The following is a 23,999-nucleotide window of genomic DNA, read 5'->3' as shown; positions in this document are numbered from 1 at the left end:
GTGAAAGAGAGTCCAGAGGGCTGGGAGACCTCCCTCTCTCTCTCTGCCCAAGGTATAATCTTCAGAGTCCGCATGGACAGGTGCTAAGCTTTCAAAGCTTAAAGAAAATACGGAAACAATGAGAACCTTAAACAAACCCCCTGCACTTTAGTCTTGAAATCTTTAATCCGTCCATCCTATTGGTTGGTGGTAACTTCTTAAGGAGAGGAATCGATTGACGAGCTTTTAAATAGCCGGGGCAGAGACGGGAGGTTGGGAAAGTCAAAGCTGGAGTGAGCTGCGTTCTTTCCTGGAGGGAAGGGGTATTTCGGATGTCAGCTGAGTACAGAGAAACGTGGACGTTAGGTAAGAGGCCACCTTAATATCACCCAGTGCTGGGAAAAGAGCTTAACCGCATATAACTCCTCCTCTTGCCACATATAACCGTCCCCTATAACTCCTTCTATTGCTCCATGTAACCTCTCTCTATAACTCCTTCTATTGCTCCATATAACCCCTCCCTATAACGCCTCCTATTGCTCCATATAACCCCTCCCTATAACGCCTCCTATTGCTCCATATAACCTCTCCCTATAGCTCCTCCTCTTGCCCCATATAACCGTCCCCTATAACTCCTTCTATTGCTCCATATAACCCCTCCCTATAACTCCTCCTATTGCTCCCTATAGCTCCTCCTACTGCCCCATATATCCCCTCCCTATAACTCCTATTGCCCCATATATCCCCTCCCTATAACTCCTATTGCCCCATATAACCCCTCGCTATAACTCCTCCTATTGCCCCATATAACCCCTCCCTATAACCCCTCCTATTGCCCCATATAACCGCTCCCTATAACCCCTCCTATTGCCCCATATAACCCCTCCTATTGCCCCATATAACCCCTCCCTATAACTCCTCCTATTGCCCCATATAACCCCTCCCTATAACCCCTCCTATTGCCCCATATAACCGCTCCCTATAACCACTCCTATTGCCCCATATAACCCTTCACTAGATCTCCTCCGATTGCCCCATTAACCCTCCTATGACTTCCCACAGCTCCTTCCTATGGGATTGTACTGCACATTGCATATTTACAATGGGACGTATCACATTCTGCGCCCCAGGGAATTATTTCTCTCCCTCTTACCTGCGGCACAGAACTTTAAGGAGGATTTCAGCACCCTGGCTAGCTACCTGCGTCAAATCAACCAGTCGTGTTCAATGACATTTTTACATTTAAATCAACTTAACACTACAACAAAAAGTGAAATAGGATGTGCGGGAAACCCATTGATCCTGATGATTTGATGCATGTTCCTCGCTGTTTTTTAACCGCTGCTTTACACCTGTGTGGTTCTGTATTATAGATCCTGCCCGTCCTGCGCCCCTGCCCTGGAACAAACTGCACACGCTTGTTCCTCCCTGCACCATGTATTATCTCAGTCGTAATGGTTACCCCATTGGCTCTCTCAGCCCTCTGCCCCTGGTGTATAATCTCCAGCAACGAGTGACTGAGCTGTTCCCCGTCACGCACGGGGTGACTGGGCCATCTGTAGATTCCTTCGCAGGTAAGATGGCGGGACACAGGGAGGGAGGGGTGTCTATGTATATTACATATGAGTCGCACCATATGTATTAACAGTAAGTATACGGTGTCTGAATTTGGCGCATTTCTCTGGCAATACAAATACTGCGCTAGTATTCTGCACCAAAAACGCGACGACAAGAACCAACGCAAATAAAAATATAGCTTCAAAAAGTTTTCGAAAAAATATATGATTGTGCACTGAAAAGATAAACCAAAAAAATTAAATGAAGAATTTAAAGTATTGTGGGTGTCATTTTTGGGCTCCCGATTCCACTTGGCTCTTGTCACAAAGTTTGAAGTTAGAGGGCTGAAACTACCGGTTGGTGCCCTTGCAAAGTATAAAAGGTTGTTATTATTATAATTATTTGTAGATAACACATTCTGCAGCGCGGTACAATCGGGGCGTGAGGAGAGTGGTGCTATAATGACAATGTCGCCAACATAGACTAGCACAAGGAGCGTAGAAAGCGCCTTCCCTGTGGGAGTATAACCAGCTGCCTCCTCTGCAGAGCTCTTGATGGCAGCAGGATACGGGTCCCGTCACAAGCTCCGCAGATCGCGCACCTGCTTCAGCGCCGAGCAGCTGGGGGCTCTGGAGAAAGCCTTTGAGAGGACTCCGTACCCAGGGGTGGTGATGCGGGAGCAGCTGGGCCTCTGCCTCAATCTACCCGAGGCCAGGATCCAGGTGATTATGTCCAAGGGTTTTGCTGGAGCTTAGTGGTCATCGGTTGTGCCACTGAGGGCAGCGTGTGAGAACAGGAAGGAAACAGGTTAACCCCTTTACTGCCCATGGTAGTAAAGAGGTTAAGTACATCGTCCTTCTTTCCTTCCTGTCTGCACTTTACTCAGCCCTTCTGCTCTCCTCCCTCATGTCCTGTGCTCTCTCTGTTTTGCACTTCTTCCCAGCCCCCTTCTCCACTCCTCACTCTGTTGTGCTCTCCCCCTCCATTTGCACTTGTTGCCTGCTTTCATTTACCCTCCCTTCTTGTGCTCGCTCTCCTATTTTGCATTGGTGACAGCCACCTCCTGCTCTCTCTTCTTGTTTTGTGCTTCTTCCCAGTCTCTCCTCCCCCCCCCCCACACCTCTCTCCATCGATTTCCAAAATGAAAGGTTTCTTGTTCTCTCTCAGGTCTGGTTTAAGAACCGCCGAGCCAAGTTCCGCAAGGGTCAGAGATGCAAAGGGAGGACAAATCAGCAACCCCCAGAGCTGGGGAGCGAGAGCACAGAAAAGCCGAACTCTGAGAGGGGTAGTGCGTGGTCGGCCTTACAAGGTAGTCCCCCTGCCAAAAAAAGTGAAGCGCCACCCATGCCCTCCTGCCCCCGTAATGTCTACCAGGTAAAGAGGAGCTGTCAGCTACCGCCACCTGACATTGGTCAGAACCTAAGCTGTCTGGACACAGAAGGGTGGGTTACCGCCCAAAGACTAAGCTCCCCATTGGTGTTTCCATTCGCACCGTACCCTTGGCATTAGACGTGGCATGCTGGCGCTGCGTGGGCACCGCACAAAGAATATTCTGTGGGATCATCAAGCTGGAGGAGAGTCTTCCATTATTATATCTTGCAACTGGATTGCCTTTTACAGCCGGACAGCCGTATGAGATTGTAGATAGATTTTTCAAGACGAACTGGTTTCCTTCTTTCGAAAAGAGGAAATTAAAAAGAAAGAAAATGTGCTGGTTTTTTGGGGGACTTTGTGATGAGTTTTATTGTCTTTATACTCATAGAATTATAGATAATGACGGCAGATACGACCCACTTGTCCCACCCTGTCTGCCGATTCTAATCTGGGGTGAATCCGCAGAACCTATTAGAGCTTCTGGTTTCTTTCATATTTAGGGTCTTCTTATGTATACCCCCAAACATCTTCTAAATTTCACATGAAAACGTCTCGTGAGACTATTTAAGCTTTGTTTTGTCTCTTGAAGTCGCTCTTTTTCAGCAGCATATCAAAACAATAAGGCCCTTAAACTCAATAAAATAATCACGTATTACTGTTTGGGACGTTTTCCACTTAGAGTACAGGGACCCAACAAACAGTATTGACTCCTCCCAATAAATACAGCTTCTTTAGGCTACGGCCAGGCAGGAAGCGAGTGCGCTGGCGCTCATGCGCGGTGACATCACGCTCCATGCTCAGTCGGGAGATTTGCGGCCAGCTAGGTGCGCGGGGGGGGGGGGGGGGGGATTCGGGAGCGCGGCCACGACATGACGGAGCTGGTTCGCCCTCATTGGGAGAACCGCTCACGTGACGCGCTTGCGGGCGGCAAATTCAAATGTGCTTGATCTGCAAGCAGCTAAGCGCCGCGCTGGCACTGGCACACACACATTGCCTCAATGTGTTTCATCGCGGCCACCTGGTTTGAATCCTAAAACTACTTTCTGCCACAGCTCCTCCACCATCTTTAAGCAGCCCATAAAGTTGCACGGAGTGGGTGTACGTCTGACTTCCCCCAGGGTCTCGGCTGTGCCCATGTCCAGTGCAGTGAATTTGTTCTCAATCTTCCTGTGGCACGTCCTGCCTGGGCGGCGCCCGACTGTTCCGCAGGCTGGTACCTCTGCTGATAAGTGTGCCGATCCCTTCGCTGTAGGAGAAGGCGTAACTGGACCTTCTTAAGGCGTTCCTCTTAAACTCGGACTGCAGCTCCACGGGCTTAGTTTTTACTGGCGCCTGCGAGAGAGAGGACCAGTCACTTTGTGTTTATCATAGACCTGGGGTGGCGAACTGCAGCCCTCAAGGACCACCAACAGGGCAGGTTTTAAGGCTATTTCTGCTTCAGCGCAGGTGGCTCAATCACTGACTGAGCCACCTGCGCTGAAGCTGGAATATCCTTAAATCCTGACCTGTTGGTGGCCCTTGAGGACTGGAGTTGGCCACTCCTGTCATAAACCATAACCATTGATGAAGTGCTATTAAAACATTAGTGGTCTTGATCCTGCGATACCAGAGGGGAATGCAACGCTAAACAGGGCCTTGATAATCCTAAAGTGTTGTTCATCTAAATAGTGTGTTTGCACTAAGGAAGTCATGTATTAAAGTCTCTCCTATAATGTGTGCATTTTATTCAGATATGCTGTACATGGGCCTCCAAATGATAATTAACATTGAGCTGTGCCCCAGCATGGATACATCTGAGAACTTCTTATTTGCATCCAGCCCGAATCCTGGAAACGGAAACTACACATCCATCTACTGGATAGCACTGGCTACACCTCCTCTCCCCCCCCCCCCCCCCACCCCCACCTTGTATGCCTTGGATTCCCTCTCTACCCAGAGTCACTTACAGCTTCCTTTTTGCTGGGAGTTGTGAGTCTCAACCACGAGCGACAGAAGAGTGAAGGGATGATAGCCACAGCGACAGCCAGCAGGAAGATAAGCCAAATAAACCCACTACTAAGGGCTTTCCTCATAACCCCTGTGATAAGAGAATATACATGAATACAACATATCATCCCCAGTTCTTTATTTATAAAAGGAGATTCTGGGTAGGTGATAACTTGGTTTTATAAGCCTGGTACCATCTGTGGCCCAAAGAGTCTGTCACTGTCTGTAACACAGAGACAGAATATACTGTACTTATGGTTCAGGGGTCCTTTCTACTGCAAGATGACACTGGCAGATGAGGCCTGTGTGACGTTTGGACCATACTCCACCCTGAGATATACACACACAATGGGCAGCCAGCATATCCTTTGTTCCAACATTGTAAGCTCTCAGGAGCAGGGTCCTCATTACCTCTCTGTATCTGTTTGTATTTATATGTATGTTACCGATTATGTAATGATCACATCTCTGTAACCCCATTGTACCGCGCTGCGGAATATGTTGGTGCTTTTGCAAATAAACGATAATACAGTAGTAAGTCTGTCCGTTTCAACTGATGGGTGACAATGGGACACTGGCAGTAGGGATCTATGAACCACTGAGTGTTTCCCTCCCACTGCAGGGTGTCCAAACCAGTCTACCCCTCCCACCGCAGGAGGACACAGTGACGCAGAGCGCAGGGAAGATTCACCTAGGAAGTTGAAATACGCAAAGTTGGTCATATATGCCGATGGTAATCCAGTTACATATGAAATGAGAAAGTAGAAGGTGAGGCATAGTATGATAGCCAGGAACGCAAACACAGACCAGGAGGAGAGCTCTATTACGGCCTGTAAGAGAAGACCAATGAAATGGTGATTGGAATGAGACAATGCCATTGATCTCTTATTATAGTTACAAGGCGCATCACCCACCCTCAAAATGAACAAGTTGCTATTGAAGCCTACAGGGTTCTGTACACGATCATTTCACTTCTGAAGAACTTTAAAGTTGGTCCTTTAAAAGATTTCACAGCATACAATGATTCTACACCTTGAACTGCCCCTATGAAACCGTACGGGTTATGACTATACATCCTAACTAGGTTAAAGCTTCAAGATGGAGAACAATTCGGGTACCTGGGTAACTTATGGCGAGTAAAAAAGTGAGAAAAGGAAAAACCTCCACCGTGACACTTTTTGCTTCTTATCCACTTTAACACGGATCCCCATGAGCTTATGCCTGCCGCATTACACAGCTTTTAGAGCACAGCCTGGGTTAAAGCAGTGCATGGCCAGTAACTCTACTACAGACATCTCTTTTAACCTTTTGGGTCTCAGTGAGGATGGTTACTTGCATAGTGAAGCTCCAAACATAAGTGCGGATGACAGCTACCAAGAAATGAAAAAGGAAAGGCTTCTAAATTAGATTGTAGGCTCGAAGGCGCATGGATTTGTGCCTGAAAGAATCTATGGGGCCTATTCACTAAACGTCAATAAACGTCAATAAATTCAGTGCATTGCCGAGCGACTTTACATTGCCTTACCACACTACAAAAAAATAAATGTGTGTCCAAACGGTATTCACTAAGGATGAAGCTTGTAGTTGCCTCAGGATGGTGTTAGGACTTGCGGGAGGGTAGAGCGAGGAGTTAATTCCTTCATTATCATAGTGGTTGCATCCACTAAGGTAATGAAGGGGTTAACTTCTACTGCCACCCTCCCCCGAGGCCTAACACTATCCTGGGGCAACTACAAGCTTCACCCACCCCCTGTACCAACAACTATGCAGTGCCTGCTATTTAACCCTCTCGTTTTTAAGCTAAGGTAATGAAACTGTCTGCAATTTTATTTTTAATGCATAGGCTTGATACCGGAGGCCCGCGGGGACCCCCGGAGACCCCCAGTATCAAGCCCATGCAGTAAAACTAAAAGAAACTTCTTTTGTGCATATTGCAATTGCGAGAAAAGATTGCACGTTTTTATAGTACTGTACGCGTATCGGAGTCTAGGGAATAGCAGTTTCTGGCAAAAATAAATAAATGTTGATTTCGGGCACTTTTTGGCTTACCGCACGGCTTGTTTTAGCCAGAGTGTTATAGTATTATAAAAAGTCGTTTTAGTGCGACATTGCCCTGCTTTGTGAATAGCTACACAGGCAATATCGCACCATATGGGCATTTATTAGTGCTATAAGTTACTTATCGACGTTTAGTAAATAAGCCCCTATATGTAGATTACAGCTCTGTGAGAAAAGTATATGTGAAATAAAAATATAGATTTACAGACGTTAGGTTGGACAATTAACCCTTTTTGCTGGGAGAGGTTTCGGCCAAATACGTTGCGGGCCCCTTTGGCAGCAAAAGGGTTAAAAAGCGGCGGCATTCAGTGCCCCAGATCCGCGCGTCGTCTTACCTCGGCCAGAACCGACAGAGTGGCGATCGTGCTCATGGTGAAGGAAAAAACCTGGTAATCAAAGAGGCCCCAGGGCCCGGCGGAGTCGATGAAGGCTGCGTACGGGATGAAGAACATGACCAGGGAGGTGTACGTTCCATAGAGCACAGACAAGAAGAACATCTTCATGTTAAAGAGCAAGTCTCTCTGGCCCACTGTGTACAGTTCTGGGTGCTGAAGGCTGGTCCGACTATCCACGTCCTGAGGGCGGATGGAAAGACAGTGGGACTATGTTGTAGCCAGGCTTACAATGTCAGCATTGTGTGGGTGTGTGTCTCTGTGTGAATAGCTGTGTATATTATTGGATATATCAGTGTGTGTGTGTAGAATATGCTCCATGTCTTCTAAGTTGTGCTATGCCATATGACCCTTTACAGACAATTCAAGTGAATGGGCTACGAGGGGTTTTCTGATGCTGACATCGCTTAGTAAATATGTGAATCAAGGACTGTGTGTGTGTGTGTTAGAGTGTACAGTGGTTAAAGAGTATCAGGTGCTATATTGGGGGCCAGTGGCCACGAATGGCAGAGGGCAGCATGTTAAATGATGCCTGTGTTTAGTGTGCGTCAGCGGGGGAGATAAGGGGGCCGTCTGCATTCTGCTCCCAGGTGTCCCTGGAAATCGACTTTTATGTGATGGTCCCATCCCCTATGTACCTGGTCCAGGATCCCCATGCAGAGCGTTGGATACAGCGTGTATAGGACGGCGTTGAACACCAGGTACCAGGATTCAAACGCAGGCTGCAGAAATGAAATTAAAATCCGGACATCTAGTTAAAAGGTTATTGTTACAAAAAGAAAATGTTGCATCTGACAGTAGAGCAATGTGTAGCTGTATGCAGAGGAGTTTGTACTGGTATGTAACACACTGCACTACAGAGCACAGCGTATCTCTGTGCAGAGCAATATATATATCTGTATGCAAAGCAGAGTGTACCTGTATGCAACACTATGCATTACAGAGCGCAGTGTATCTGTGTGCAGAGCACTGCATTACAGAGCAGCGAGTATCTGTGTGCAGAGCACCATGTATCTGTGTGCAGAGCACTGCATTACAGAGCAGCGAGTATCTGTGTGCAGAGCACCATGTATCTGTGTGCAGAGCACTGCATTACAGAGCAGCGAGTATCTGTGTGCAGAGCACTGCATTACAGAGCAGTGAGTATCTGTGTGCAGAGCACTGCATTACAGAGCAGTGAGTATCTGTGTGCAGAGCACCATGTATCTGTGTGCAGAGCACTGCATTACAGAGCAGTGAGTATCTGTGTGCAGAGCACCATGTATCTGTGTGCAGAGCACTGCATTACAGAGCAGCGAGTATCTGTGTGCAGAGCCATGGATCTATTTATCGTGACTAAACAATGACAGGAATACTTTTGGTGAATCTTGCTGGGCGCACGGCAGCAAAATATCAGTGCCCGTTATCCTAATTTTGGTGTCTGTAGGTGACCCTGTGTGGTTTGGCAGGTTGGGGGATGCTTCAGAGCTGACATTACCAGAGCGGTGAACGCGTTGAAGAAGCCAAACCAGATGTTGTGCACCAGACTGGTGAAGGTCTTGTAGTTGTAATAGCGAAGAAACTTGGAGAGGCGGAAGTAAGACCAGCGGCCGTGGACGAAGAGCAGACGCTGGAGGAAGCAGAACTGAGCCACGGCGAAATCGCTGGCGAGCACGGCCTGGAGGCCCTCGTTCCCGCTGATACCCACGCCAACGTGAGCAGCTGAAACAAACAGGTCACAGGTGAAAAGTCCTGCACACTCTTGCAAAGAGCGCTGGGAGATACAGAGAGACAAGAGGGGTGACCAAGAGACAGAGAGGGGAGCGGAGAGAGAAATAAAGAGACATACAGAAAAAGAAGGCTGTTTCCCTGCATCAATAACGCAGAATGGGGAGGGGGTCACCAAGATAAATCAATTGCTTTTAGGTCCCCAGTTTAAAAAATAAAAAACAGATATATAGGATTTGGGGACCAGCTGTCCCAGGAGCAATAGTGCTAGTCTTTGAAGTCGGCAGAACCCAACTTGAATCCCAGTATCAGCTTCTTGTGTCCTTTGTGGCAGTCTCTTTAACTCCTTGCCCTTCGGACACCGGACTGTAGATTGTAAGCTCTTCGGACAGAGCCTGTGAAAGCATATAGCATATGTACAGCACTGTCCATACTGTTAGTGACAGTGATATTTGAACCATGTTCACCCACTTCAAAGGCTAGACCACGGGGGAATTAATTATTCGTATTAATTATATTTCTATATCTACTACACCTGTATTGTTCCTCTGTATGCCTTACTCTTTATCATGTTGACATCATTGCCTCCATCACCGATAGCAAGCGTGGTGACCTTCTTATTGCTCCTCACTAGTTGCACAATGCTGGCTTTCTGCTTTGGGGTCACCCTACAGCAGATCACAGTCTGGCACCGGCATGCCAGCTCCACCAGTGCTAGTCCTCTCTGGTTTGACCTCTGGCTCGGCTCCCCCTTCCTTCTCAGCTTCCTCCACAAAGACATCTCAGGCTCCTGCTCACAATCCAGAAAGCTGCTCTTTGTGGGGGGAGAAAGGTACATACAGGTAGGGTTACCAGGTGGCTTCTCCGAAAATACTGGACACGATGGTGAAATATTGGCTGCATTACCCAGCAGCAGCCAATCAGGATGGAGGAAGCTGCCCTGCCCCCTAGCAATAGCCTTGCTCTCTCCTTGCTCTGGGAAATCCCACTTCCCCACCAAGCCAGTCAGGTCACTATATTCTGAGAGGTAATACCAGACACATACATATCCAGTATTACCGCTCATTTTTTACTGGGTAGAGTGTCCAAATACAGGACAGTCCAGTTCAATACTGGACACCTGGCAACCCTACATACAGGGGAGGTGAGCAACATGGTGCCTTGAACATAGGATGCTGCCTTTTTAATGTGATCATTTCATGAAGATGCCAACATATTCGGCACTTATAGGGGGGGGGGGGGGAGTTATAGGGAGAGGTGACAGGAGGCAGTATAGGGAGCGGTTGTAGGAGCAGTAATAGAAAGAATTATAGGGACAAGTCATAGGAGCAGTTAGGGAATAAGTAATAGGGAGCAGTTATAAGGAGCAGTTTTAGAAGGAGGTAGAGGAAGAATTATATGGGGCAGTTATAGGGAGCGGGTATAGGAGGAGTTAGAGGAAGCGTTATAGGGAACGGTTATAGGCAGGGACGCAGACAGATTTCCCAGGACTACAGTTGTGACTGGGGCCCTGTCTCTCACCCCTCCCCCCCCAGCCCCTTTTCACACCTCACAAGCCCCCTCTATTTCCCTCCCTCTTCCCATGAATTTCTCTCTCCTGCGTCTCACCTCTCACTCACTCCATTAATTACCCCACTCACACAATCCCCCCGCCTCACATGTATTTCTCTCCACTGCGTCTCACTCTTACTTTTCCTCACTCACTCCCTCTCTCACTCCCCCCCTCCGTCAATTACCCCACTCTCACTTAATCCCCTTCCTCAGACTCATTCTCTCCCCCTTCACAAAATTCCCCGCACAAAATATACCATAAAACACCACCCCCAATGCAAAAACTTCCCACCCCGAAATACATACAAAAAAATCCCCACCCCCCAAATATATACAACCCCCCCAAATACATACAACCCCCCCCTCCCCAATACATACATAACCCCTCATACATACAGTGTATTAAAAAAAAACAAATACATATATTGGCTCGGTGACTGCAGGGGGGCCGGCAGCCAGACAGAGCAGTTACCGCCGCGCCCTGGCTCTCCCGCCCTGCAGACCTCTTCCTCCCTCTGTCCACGCCAGACCATCTGACTTCAGCGTGCGCCGGGCCTCCCACTAATGGCGCTGCGCGACAGACGCTAGGCCAAGATTTCTTCCGGTGTGCCGACAGAGAGGCCCATCGCGCACCGACGTCAGAGGGCCCGGAGGTGGGACAGAGATAGACAAAGAGGCCTGCCGGTGGGGAAAGTCGGGACCTGGCGCAAACTACTTTGTCCGGCCAACAGGCCCGGGACACTTGTACTGACTGCCCCCTCCTCTCGGCGGCCCTGGTAATAGGAGAAGGTAGAGGAACAGTTATAGAGAGCGGTTATAGGAGGAGTTAGAGGAAGAGTTATAGGGAGGGGTTTTAGGACGAGTTGGAGGAAGACATACTGTATAGGGCAGTTATAGAAGCAGTTGGGGGTAAGAGTTACAGTATAGGGAATAATTAGAACAGTGAAATAAGTTACAGAAAGTGGCAATAGTTAGCCGTGCCGTTACTTAACACAATATTACAATGAGATGGACTAATGTTTTGGCCTCTAATTGACGCAGTTTTTCCTCTTTGGTATAATCCTGCGCTGACATTATGAATCAGCATCAAACCCAACAAGTGAAACAAACAACTTTCTGTAACCCCTGTGTCTGCCCACAGAACACTGCCCCCTAGCAGGTTCATCTCCATGGACATACGACTATGTTAAGCCAGTAAGGAGGCTGCTGAAGGAGAAGGGACTATGAGGGGGAGTGAGCGTTAAGTGCTGGGGGCAGCCCTGATAGATCAGAGCTGCATGGAGCTGAGGGAGTGAGGCTGTGGCCAGAGCCTCCAGCATGTGTCCCACGTGAAGGCAGGAGACAGGCGGCTGATGGAGGGGGTCCTCCGCAGTCACAGGAAAGTGGTAACACATTTTATATATCTTTGAAATGTCAGTTGCAGGCCTGTACTTCAAACTATGAGCTCTAACAAAATACTGGTATCACCCAGCACGGCCTGATCACCCAGGATTGGGAGGCCTTATACAGTGACTAACACACACACACATGCGCAGTGTTTGGTTACGCTGGGATGTTAGTAGTTATGTTATATAGTGTATGCAGTGATCCTAGTTATAAGTATAGCCCAGGTCCCCTTTTGGGCTCCCCTTGGCCCTGTTGGGCTCCCCCCCCCCTTACTTCTGCGGCGGCTGCGGGTGTGGACAGATGCCCGGTATGCCGGGAGTTGCGGTGTGGGCTGGAGCAGCGATCCATGCGCAGTAGCATAGACAGAGTGGCGGCTATTACAGTTCAGCTCCGCCAGGGAACTACAATCCCCAGCAGCCCCAGGGGCTGCTAGTCAGATGGGGAGATACAGCCAATAGGGCTGCAGCAATCCCCTGCTTCCACATATTGATACATTCCGCGTTAGGAGACCACGCCAGTTTGCAGAAGGAGAGAAGCCGAGAGGTAGTGTCCAGGGAGCTGTGCTTCCCAGGACTATGCCTAGCTTATCCCCCTAGGTCCAAGGTAGGCCCTGAGCCCCAAATTAGCTTGTGGCTGCTATAGGGACAAGCCCCTTAGACAGGGACACTGCCCCACTTAGCATCATTAGTGTCAGGAACAAAGCAGAACGCCGCATCAGCAGCCTATGGTCTGGGACCGGACCACCAACGCATCCAGAGACTGTTAAGGTGGGACCCTGCAGCTGGACACCACCCCACATGGAGGCGGACTCATCGCTGACGACGTGGGACCGGACGGATTCCTCTCTTCAGTCGGCGCTACCAGGTGCTGGAGCACCCGGCAGGTATCTCTACACCTACAAGTTCGCCAACTTTAACACGAGTTGTGGGCTGCGCTGTCACATATATTGGGTGGGTTGGCTTCTGTGGACACTGGGAGGTTAGTGCCCAGAGCACCTCAGTACTTTGGGGTAAACCCCGGCAGGGTGTGGACACGGTGGTTGGGGGCCCTGTGAGGCCTGTGTTATGTTATTACCTGTTCAGTAAACCTGTTATATCATACCAGTGTGCATTTCTTACATTGCGTCCTGTGTGACTGGGTTATCCTACAATGATCGGATCCTTCATGGGCGGAGGCGCTGTCACCAGACGGATCAAGTCCACCCCAGGCTCCCAGCGTCGGAGGTTCAGGCCTCCTGTGAGCCACAGGTAAAGCACCACACACTCAGTAGCCGCCACATCTCCCATAGGGTGAGGGGGAAACTGCGCTACGTAAGGATCCCGTGGTTACTGATAACCTGTGTATTCTATCTATTCCTTCTGTTTATAAACCCATTATATATATCCTGCTGTGGTGTCCCCTTCTTACTGGCCCTATGCACGTGTGAGGGTTCCCAACATTGTGCGGACTCCTATATGCACACAGCCATAGCCTCTCTGACCTTCAAGACATACTTCAGTCTGACTTTTTGAGACTCGAAAACTGGATTTCCCAAAACAAACTGTTTTTAAACACTGACAAAACTGTAGCAATGGTATTTGGGACCAAGACTAAATTTTTAAAGCTTCCAGCGACTGAGCTCCTGATTAGAACCAACGCTAACACCACCCTAACCCCTGTCACTAGTTTTAAATATCTGGGTTTATGGTTTGACTCCCTCTTAACATTCGGGATGCACATTGATACCCTGACAACCAAGACCTATGCCAAACTAGGGATACTTTACAGGAACAAATCCTCCCTAAGTCTCCTGGTCAGAAAGCGTATTGCACAGCAGATGCTAATGCCAACTATTGACTATGGAGACATAGTATATGGCTCGGCACCACAAACCCACCTTAGCAAACTTAACACCCTCTACAATTCAATTTGTCGTTTTGTTCTCCAATGCAACTACAGCACACATCACTGCGAAATGCTCAAAGAACTAGATTAGCCATCACTAGAGTCTAGGCGCAAAGTTCACCTTTCCTGTCTTGCCTTTAAATACTTTCTGGGCAAGCTACCCAGCTATCTGAACAAGCTCCTCACCCCTACCACATGCAGCACCTATCACCTGAGATCAGACTCCAAAAGACTGTTCATGGTCCCAAGGCTCAACAAAGTATCCGGCCGCTCCTCCTTTTCTTACCGTGCACCCCAAAACTGGAACAACCTACCAGAGACTCTCACATCCACCACCAGTTTAAGTTCTTTCAAATCTAAGGCTGTCTCACATTTTAATCTGGTCTGTAACTGTTTCATACGCCCATAATATATATTTTCTTTAACTGTGCACGCAATGTCTTGTATATAATGTATACCCTGCTCATTTATGTAACTGTATTTGTAACCATGTATTATTTGTCTTAACTCTGTGCCCAGGACATACTTGAAAATGAGAGGTAACTCTCAATGTATTACTTCCTGGTAAAATATTTTATAAATAAATAAATAAATACTCAGGCCCCCACCTCAGACTGAGGTATAGCAAAATAAAAAAGGGTTACATTTCTTACATTTTTTCACAGAGGAAACTGACATCAAGTCCCAAATATCGGCAGTCTGCTACATCCACCACACTGTGTCTTACCAGGAAGTCCCCCGTGAGGACGAGTGCCCTGTTGCCCCACGCCTCTTCACGGCCTGGGAAATCTGTTCCGCGGGGCACATCCTTCCTCTCTGTGGTGCTCTCCATAGAGTGATCCAGGATACTGCTAATAGATGCAAAGAAGGATACAAATGCTCAACCCAAGTGACAGCACAACTCCTACTGGTGTGATCACCCCCTATTCATATAACTTTAGCATAATGTCTTTTCGTACTGTTCTTTATTAAAAGGAGGACACCGTTTATTCTACTTTATAAAAACACAAGTCCACCTTTTGGCAACAGATTTAATATATATATATATATATATATATATATATATATATATATATATATATATATATATATATATATATATATATATATATATATATATATATATATATATATATATATATATATATATATATATATATTTTTTTTTTTTTTAAACATCTGTATCACTAGACAACACCTGCTGTTAGCTACCTTTGAACGCAACACAGTAGTGAGAATGTCCTAATGCGGTTCACGTGGCAATGTGGCCAGTGGCCATCCTTGTTCTATACCGTTTTATGGTCAGTAAAGTATCAGGTTTTTATGAAAATGTATATTACTTTTAATACAAAACCAGGCCTGGATGCACACTCAGAGTACAGGGCCCAGGGGTATCCACTCAAACCCTATGACATGTTCTGGATTTAAAGCTGAGTACCCGAGCTGGGAAGCGGTCGGTTGTGTGATTCCCCTTCCCGTACCGTATGTCACTTTCATCAACAATCTGCATGTCACTGGTGAGAAGACGGCAGGAATATCCGATGTTCACTGCCGTGTCTGCAATGAAATATCACGTCTGTTGGTTGCTGGAACATTATATATCTCTACATGTTATTATATCACTGTGCATATTATTATATCGCTGTGCATATTATTATATCGCTGTGCATATTATTATATCGCTGTGCATATTATTATATCGCTGTGCATATTATTATATCGCTGTGCATATTATTATATCACTGTGCACATTATTATATCACTGTGCATATTATTATATCACTGTGCATATTATTATATCGCTTTGCATGTTATTATATCGCTTTGCATGTTATCAGATCGCTTGGCATATTATTATATCACTGTGCATATTATTATATCACTGTGCATATTATTATATCGCTTTGCATGTTATCAGATCGCTTGGCATATTATTCCTTTATTTTTATTTTTTACACATAACGCTCTGCATGGTATTATATTGCTCTGCTTGTTATTATATCTGCATGTGATTATATCGCTCTGCATCGTATTATAACACTCTGCATTTTATACCTTTTTTTTTACACATATCTATAACACTCTGCATGTTATTATAATCGCTCTGCATGTTATTATAATTGCTCTGCATGGTATTATATTGCTCTGCATGGTATTATATCTGCATGTGATTAGAACGCTCTGCATCGTATTATAACGCTCTGCGTGTTATTCTATCGCTCTGCGTGTTATGTCGCTCTGTGTGTTATTACACCGCTGTGCATTACATCGCTCTGCGCGTTATATCACTGTGCATGTATTTATATATCGCTCTGCGTGTTATGTCGCTCTGTGTGTTATTACACCGCTGTGCATTACATCGCTCTGCGCGTTATATCACTGTGCATGTATTTATATATTGCTCTGCAATGCGTTGCAGGCCCCGCTAGCCTCGCCGCGATGAAATAAAGCAGTAGATAAAACCGAACCTTGCTTGTCTCCGGTCAGCATCCAAACCTTCATGTTCCCCTCTCTCAGAAGCTGGATGGTCTCTGGAACCCCCTCCTGTAATTTGTCTTCAATGGCTGTGGCTCCCAGTAACTAAAAGAGAATAAGACTTCAGCTGTGTGCCCGCAGCACTGTGCCTCCCTTCTACCTCTGTGATACCTGTGTATTGCCCTGACTGAGCACGAGTGAGTTACCTGCCTACAATGTACGAAACCCTTCCAATCACGATTTCTCCATTAGGTGGAAATCTCTTAGGCTTATATGTGTACTGTAAATAAAAATACCATAGAACATGTGTATTGTATGAATACATAATAGATCATATATATTAAAAAAAAAAAAAGGATGTTTTATATTCTGGGGTCCTCTAAATCGTGGGTCCCACATCTTTAATAATGAGTTAAAAAGGTTTTGCTTGCAGAATAAGGCGGTATCATAATATGTGCAAACAAGGAAAAAAAATGAGGCGCAAATAACACGCGAGTAAAAAAATGTTCAAGAACATAAAAAATGGAAATACAACCATAAGCGGCAGTGCAGCTCCGACAGAAAGATTCTTTCCAGGGGTCATGATTACAAGCAAAAACACAGATCCCAGAGCGCAAATGTGCTCAGGTACACATGATAAAGGGGAAAGACGGCTTTGATATGGAACCTGGGTGATCCTACTGCCTGTATTTCTCTTCCGTTTTGGAAGTGCATTCTTTTCATGCAGCTGTTTGTGACAGATCCAATGCAGATCATTCTTCCTGTAATTATACAGGTAAATAAGAATTTTAATCAGTTAGTGGTAAGACCTGCGATATTATGGCCATGCCTTGAAGTGGCTTGAAGGCTTATAATGCTTTGGATAAAGGGTTAAACTAAATGACCCTATTTCAAGATAGATATCTCTCTCTCATATTGGAAGTAGCTCTGGGCTCCCTTTGTGTTTTGTAGTATACAGTGCCACGCTCATTAGCACTCCTTTTGACATACATACATACATACATATATAATTTTGGGGGTTTAGATGAGCTTACTGGGTATGTGTGCATTCTTTATTACCTTTACGAGAGTAAAAAATATATTGCATTTTTTTCTTCTTCGCTCTTTTATTATACGAGGACAAGATCCTGTTTCCTTTAAGGATTATTTGAAGAGTTCTGCTATTTGCTGTTGGTATGCAGTGAGGTTCTCTCATGTGAATTGGACATCACATTAGTGGGATTAACATGAATCTATTCCTAAATTGTCCACATTGCCAAATAGTGTTGCACTGGTTTTTTTTTTTTATATTTGTCCCCTTTCTCATATGTACCCGGAGGACATTTGCGCTCCGCGATCTGTGTTTTTGCTTGCTATCATAATCTGGGATTTAGCGCTACATCCAGTTTGGAAAGGCGATGCTGCTGGAACCATAAACATTGAGCAGTGCTGGCACCTGTAAGTCAGTCTCCATGTCCTCATACACAGCGCCCAGTTGCTCCTCTCGGTTCTGCAGGCTAACGCTGGCTTCTTGGTGCTTTGATCTCCACTGCTCATAGACATGCTCCTCCACATCCTTGTAAGCCAAACACAGCGTTCTCAGCGTGTCCTCCGCAAATCCCTGCAGGGGAGAGAGAGGGGAAGGGGGAGAGGTTACCAGGGTTGGGCACCTGACATCGGCCAGAGCACCTGAGAAACACAATACTTCTAAATTAAAAGGATGACAGCGACGTGTTTAATGGAGCTGGTAGACACCGTAAAACAAATATGACAAGTGAAATAAAGTTCAAATAATCCCTCTTTTTTTTAATTGAAATTTTACAAAAATAATAATAAGGGGGTTAGACCTAATCTAGACATCTACTCCTACCTAGCACAAAAACTGCAATGTTTCAGGGTCTATGCCCTTTCCCCAGGAAAGGTGCTGATCCAACGCATTGTCGTTTCTGTATTGGCTGCAAGTATATTGGTGGAGGCAATGGGTCTGAGCATCAGTACTCAAGAAATGAGAAATATTTGAAGAAATTGCTAATGGTGGGTGCAAGTTCTTTCTGGGTATTCTGTACTGGTAGAATACTGAACAGCAGAATAATATAGGTACAATTAGTTGATATTTTGTTTTTACTTTGTACGCTGGAAACGGGAGGGGGAGTATGGACCTATGATCGGGTCGGTCACCAGGGTACATAAATGACCATGCAGTGAGCTTCTTACACACAGGGGCTCTGAGAGTGTAGGTACCCAGCAGCCAAACTAAGCCGCCCATGACAAGCAGAGATAGGATGTGACGACACTGTGCCCATGGGACCTGTGGTTAGTAGAGCACGCTCTGCCTCATGGCCAGTGCCAGGTTAGGTCCTCAGGGTTAGTAGAACTCCGAGCACCAGATAATGAGCTTACTGAAGGCTGAACATACAGGACACCTACAAGCTCATATTGAACCCCCAAAATAACTTACTGAAGGCTGGGCTGGTACTCACATCCAGAGCATTCATGAGGACATCAGTCTTGCAGTCAGGATTCACCCGTTCCAGGATCACGTTGTCCGCCCCCTTGGTATACAGCCTAATCTTCCCTTCTGGGTCTCTGACTGTAGGAAACAACCACATTATAACAAAGTGTTCTGGTTTCCACTAAAAAAAAACTAATAAACACCCTGATCAATCACTTCTAGTTAAAGGTGCCGTTCCCCCCTATACGGCGTATTTTGAAAGTGAGCAACGTGGGATGTCCTTAAACGCAGAATAACCAAACCTTATTGTTATTTTCTATGCCCAGTTGTTTTTTCTATTTTCATTTTTATTTAAAAAGGGATATGATAACTATATACAAATAGGAGCTTTCAAAAGAATATTCATCCCTAGGGCAGTACAAATGACACATGTTCATCCCATAAGCTTGGAGGAAAGCAAAGTTCACCATATTGACAGAGTTGTCATAAATTGAACTTTTTCAGGTTGGGCTAAAGTTGTGAGTGGAGTACCTCAAGGATTGGTACTGGGACCCCGCTTTTTCATTTGATTATTAATGACCTTGAGGTTGGCATCGAGAGCAAAGTCTCCACCTTTGCTGATGATAGTAAATTGTGTAAGGTAATAGAATCAGTGCAGGATGTAATTTCTCTCCAGAAGGACTTGAATAAATTGGAAACTTGGGCAGGTGAATGGCAAGTGATGTTTAATACATATAAATGTGAGGTTATGCATTTGGGAAACTAGAATAAACAGGCGAGTTACAAATTAAATGGGGATAAATTAGGGAAATCCTTGATGGAGAAGGATTTAGGAGTGCTTGTAGACAGCAGGCTCAGCAATAATGCCCAAAGTCATGCACTAACTGCAAAGGCAAACAAGATCTTATCTTGTATTACACAGGCAAGGGATAAAAGGGAAGTAAACATACAGTAATAATGACCTTTTATAAAGGATTAGTAAGAACACACCTTGAATATGAAGTACATTTTTGGGCACCACTCCTTAGAAAATACATTATGGAACTAGAGAAAGTTCAGAGAAGAGCCACAAAATTAATAAAGGGGATGGATAATTTTACTTATGAGGAGAGGCTAGTTAAATTAGATTTATTTACATTTGAAAAGAGGCGTTTAAGAGGGGATACGATAACTATATACAAAAATATTTGGGGACAGAACAAGGAACTTTCAAAATAACTATTCACCCCAAGGGCTGTACAAAGGACTCGGTGTCATCCCTTTAGGTTGGCGGAAAGGAGATTTCCCCAGCAACAAAGGAAAGGGTTCTTTACAGTAAGGGCAGTTAAAATGTGGAACTCATTACCCAAGGAAACTGTGATGGCAGATACAATAGATATCTTCAAAAAAAGTTGGCCATCTTTTTAGAAAGGAAAGGTATACAGGGATATACCAAATAAGTAAACATGGGAAGGATGTTCATCCAGGGAGTAATCTGATTGCTAATATTTGGAGTCAGGAAGGAATTTATTTTCCCCTTATGAGAAATCATTGGATGACATGTCACTGTGAGTTTTTGTTTGCCTTCCTCTGGATCAATATACTGTAAGTACGGATATAGGATAAAGTATCTGTCATCTACATTTAGTATAGATTGAACATGATGGACGTACGTCTTTTCTCAACCTCATCTACTATGGAACTATGTACCCATCATCAGGAGAAAAGATGTGGGCAAAACAACAGCACTCCATTTATTAACTCTTTGAGTGCCGGAGGGACGGCGGCGCCAGAGTGCCACTGTCACTCTGATGCGGCGACCACTGTCGAGAAGCGGTCACATGATCACCCTGTCACTGATGACCTAACAGAAGGGGGAGGAGTCCGTTCAGACTGTGGATTGGAGCGCAGGACTCTATCTGCCCTAGTAGAACGAGCGGCTACTACGTCATGACGCCTCCTGAGCGCCAGACCCTGTGACGTCATAGCTGCGCCCTAAGGGTTAAAGAAAAAACCTCGCCATTGCGCCTCATGGTATTCTTCCCGTTAATAAATCTGGTACCGTATTTGTCCTACTTTGGCAGCCAAGAGACTTTAATACATTACCCCAAAACTCAGCACAAGGGAAGACACTAAATTCAAATGTCTCAACACCCGAACACCCCATAAAAAAAACCAAAACACTAATTTTAGCAAAAACAAATACATTTTTAAATACACACCAAAACGTGGCATCCCTACTTATGACCCGACAAATATGAAAGTCACCTAAAACGGACATCCTCTTGCGCACGCTGTTGAAGTCCATGATTGCCAGCACGCCGTACGTTTTGCACGTGCCCAGCTCGCTGATTGTGATGCTGTCCTGAGTGCGGGAGAGTAAAACGTAGCCAAAATTCCTGGCTGCTGTCACCAGGGCCGCCTCATCTGGAGAGGCAGCCTGGTAAACCAGATCCCCTGCGGGAAAACAGTGGGGCGAGATGGGTTTCCGATGAGCTGGCTTTGCAGTGACATTAATGCAGTCGTGTGAGGTGGTGCACCTCACTCATCCTTCTTCCCTCCCTTCCTACCTCACTCCCCCCCCTCTTCCTTTCCCCCTTAGCCCTAGTTGGCAAAGAGGGAGAGGACATTACCTTGGTCCATTCTGTATTGTGTGCACGGCTTATAATATCTAAATTGGTCTCTCTCACAACCCACCACCCTCCGTCTTTATTTCTTTATCCAATAACCTTGAAAATCTTTCAATAAACTTTGAGCTTTAAAAAAAAGAATATATATATATATATATATATATATATATATATATATATATATATATATATATATATATATATATATATATATATATACACACACCACACATTAAGGTTATGGTGGGTAAAAACAGTAAAGCATAAAGCAACTGTAAATATTCCTGTATGTTCATTTGCATGTCGTAGACAGGTCTGCAACCCTGTCTTCTTTCTTTCCCCATTATCACCCAGCACACAGCACTTCATGTCTGTGAGTGGGGTTACTGGCTTTGCATCTCCCAAGCCCTTGCTTCAAAGCTGTGTCTAAAGCAGCATGCATTGACTAAGGGCTGCTCATGTAATGTGAGCTTGAGATAAAAGGTGGCACTGTGTGCTCATTTGCATGTAATTTCCCAGAATCCCTTGCTGCAGTGGATAGTGCTGGGTGATAATGGTGAAAGACAGGGTTGCAGACCTGTCTAAGAAATGCAAATGAATATACAGGAATATTTACAGTTGCTATATATATATATAAAAAGAAACAGTTTGTTTCACCTGGTGCAGATCGTTGGAAGCCAAAAAGATTAAAGACGTTAAAACTCGCATTTAAGGCGGCAATCCAAGTGGTTGTTTCCCCACCCCCCCCCCAACCATTTTTGTTTATTTTCTTACATAGCATTGAAGCAGAGGATCCTCGGAGCTGAACCCCATTCATTTCAGCTCATGGGACCCCCTGCATCCGGAGATACTTACCTCCATATGGGTTGCCGGTAGCCGCTCAACTAGCAGGGTTCAGGTAACGGCGGAGTTTCAAAGTTCGCGCACCCTAAGGGCCAATAGAAAGCCGTGACATCATCAGGTTGGGCTTCCTATTGGCCCACGTGACAGGGGAGCTTTAAACTTTGCTGAGATACCGGCACCCTCTTTGGAGGTCTGTATCACAGGAAGCAGGGGGTCCCCAAAGCTGAAATTAAGGGGGTTCAGACCTCCTGCTGCAAACCTACGCTAACAAACAAGCATTTAAATAAACAAATTTAAGGGGCAAGAAGTGACGTGCAGAGATACTACATTTGCTACATCTCAGTATAATCTGTGCATCCTTTTAGTGCTCCCCAAATCGCAGGCAGACGCACATGTGGCAAAAACCATGATGCACGGAAGCTGACATGCAAGATAAAAATTATGTTCTTTATGTTAATTTTGCTCCAAAATTACTTTGGTAGATAGACCCAAAGTTTGGTTTTCAAGTTGCAGAGGGTGCACCCAGCTCCCTATTCCCTAATACAAGCATGTCAAACTCAAAGGCTAACACGGGCCAAATAAACAAGGTTTAAGTTTAGGTGGGCCTCAAAAAAACAAAAACTTCAATTTTCATAGAAACGTAGGTTTATTTCGAAAAGTGCTGTATAAAAAAAACAAAGAACAATGATAAAATTAATGTTTTCTTCCTGACACTTGCCATCTCTGACTCTCTCTCTCTCTTTGACTGACTCTCACTCTCTCTGACTGTCTCTCTCTCACTCTCTCTGACTGTCTCTCTCTCACTCTCTCTGATTGTCTCTCTCTCTCTCACTCTCTCTGACTGTCTCTCTCTCACTCTCTCTGACTGTCTCACTCTCACTCTCTCTGACTGTCTCTCTCTCTCTCACTCTCTCTGACTGTCTCTCTCTCTCTCTCACTCTCTCTGACTGTCTCTCTCTCTCTCACTCTCTCTGATTGTCTCTCTCTCTCTCTCACTCTCTCTGATTGTCTCTCTCTCTCTCACTCTCTCTGACTGTCTCTCTCTCACTCTCTCTGACTGTCTCTCTCTCACTCTCTCTGACTGTCTCTCTCTCACTCTCTCTGACTGTCTCTCTCTCACTCTCTCTGACTGTCTCTCTCTCACTCTCTCTGACTGTCTCTCTCTCACTCTCTCTGACTGTCTCTCTCTCACTCTCTCTGACTGTCTCTCTCTCACTCTCTTTGACTGTCTCTCTCACTCTCTCTGACTGTCTCTCTCTCTCTCTCTGACTGTCTCTCTCTCTCTCTCTCTCTCAGACTCTCTCTCTCTCTCAGACTCTCTCTCTCTCTCAGACTCTCTCTCTCTCTCAGACTCTCTCTCTCTCTCAGACTCTCTCTCTCTCTCAGACTCTCTCTCTCTCTCAGACTCTCTCTCTCTCTCTCTCTCTCTCAGACTCTCTCTCTCTCAGACACTCTCTCTCTCAGACTCTCTCTCTCTCTCAGACTCTCTCTCTCTCTCAGACTCTCTCTCTCTCTCAGACTCTCTCTCTCTCTCAGACTCTCTCTCTCTCTCTCAGACTCTCTCTCTCTCTCAGACTCTCTCTCTCTCTCAGACTCTCTCTCTCTCTCAGACTCTCTCTCTCTCTCAGACTCTCTCTCTCTCTCAGACTCTCTCTCTCTCTCAGACTCTCTCTCAGATTCTCTCTCTCTCAGATTCTCTCTCTCTCAGATTCTCTCTCTCTCAGACTCTCTCTCTCTCAGACTCTCTCTCACTCTCTCTCTCTCTCT

General features: G+C 45.7%; 1 protein-coding gene across 1 annotated transcript in view; it reads right to left on the bottom strand.

Moving 5' to 3' along the window:
- Positions 1–1,291: 1,291 nt before the first annotated feature.
- Positions 1,292–23,999, bottom strand: part of LOC142502157 (phospholipid-transporting ATPase IC-like) — a 50,376-nt gene continuing 27,668 nt past the window's right edge. Inside the window, exons 16-28 of the mRNA XM_075613032.1 lie at positions 21,028–21,216; positions 18,809–18,918; positions 17,785–17,949; positions 16,343–16,454; positions 15,356–15,431; positions 14,602–14,725; positions 9,615–9,867; positions 8,824–9,047; positions 7,985–8,068; positions 7,290–7,529; positions 5,588–5,726; positions 4,857–4,987; positions 1,292–4,242 (exon numbers count right to left, since the gene is read on the bottom strand). Of these exons, the coding sequence (XP_075469147.1) occupies positions 4,069–4,242; positions 4,857–4,987; positions 5,588–5,726; positions 7,290–7,529; positions 7,985–8,068; positions 8,824–9,047; positions 9,615–9,867; positions 14,602–14,725; positions 15,356–15,431; positions 16,343–16,454; positions 17,785–17,949; positions 18,809–18,918; positions 21,028–21,216 (2,021 nt within the window). The 3' untranslated portion in view covers positions 1,292–4,068. The remainder of the gene's footprint in view (positions 4,243–4,856; positions 4,988–5,587; positions 5,727–7,289; positions 7,530–7,984; positions 8,069–8,823; positions 9,048–9,614; positions 9,868–14,601; positions 14,726–15,355; positions 15,432–16,342; positions 16,455–17,784; positions 17,950–18,808; positions 18,919–21,027; positions 21,217–23,999) is intronic.

Source organism: Ascaphus truei, chromosome 8 (assembly GCF_040206685.1).
Source record: "Ascaphus truei isolate aAscTru1 chromosome 8, aAscTru1.hap1, whole genome shotgun sequence".
Lineage (NCBI taxonomy): Eukaryota > Metazoa > Chordata > Amphibia > Anura > Ascaphidae > Ascaphus > Ascaphus truei.
This window is presented reverse-complemented; position numbering and strand designations above follow the sequence as displayed.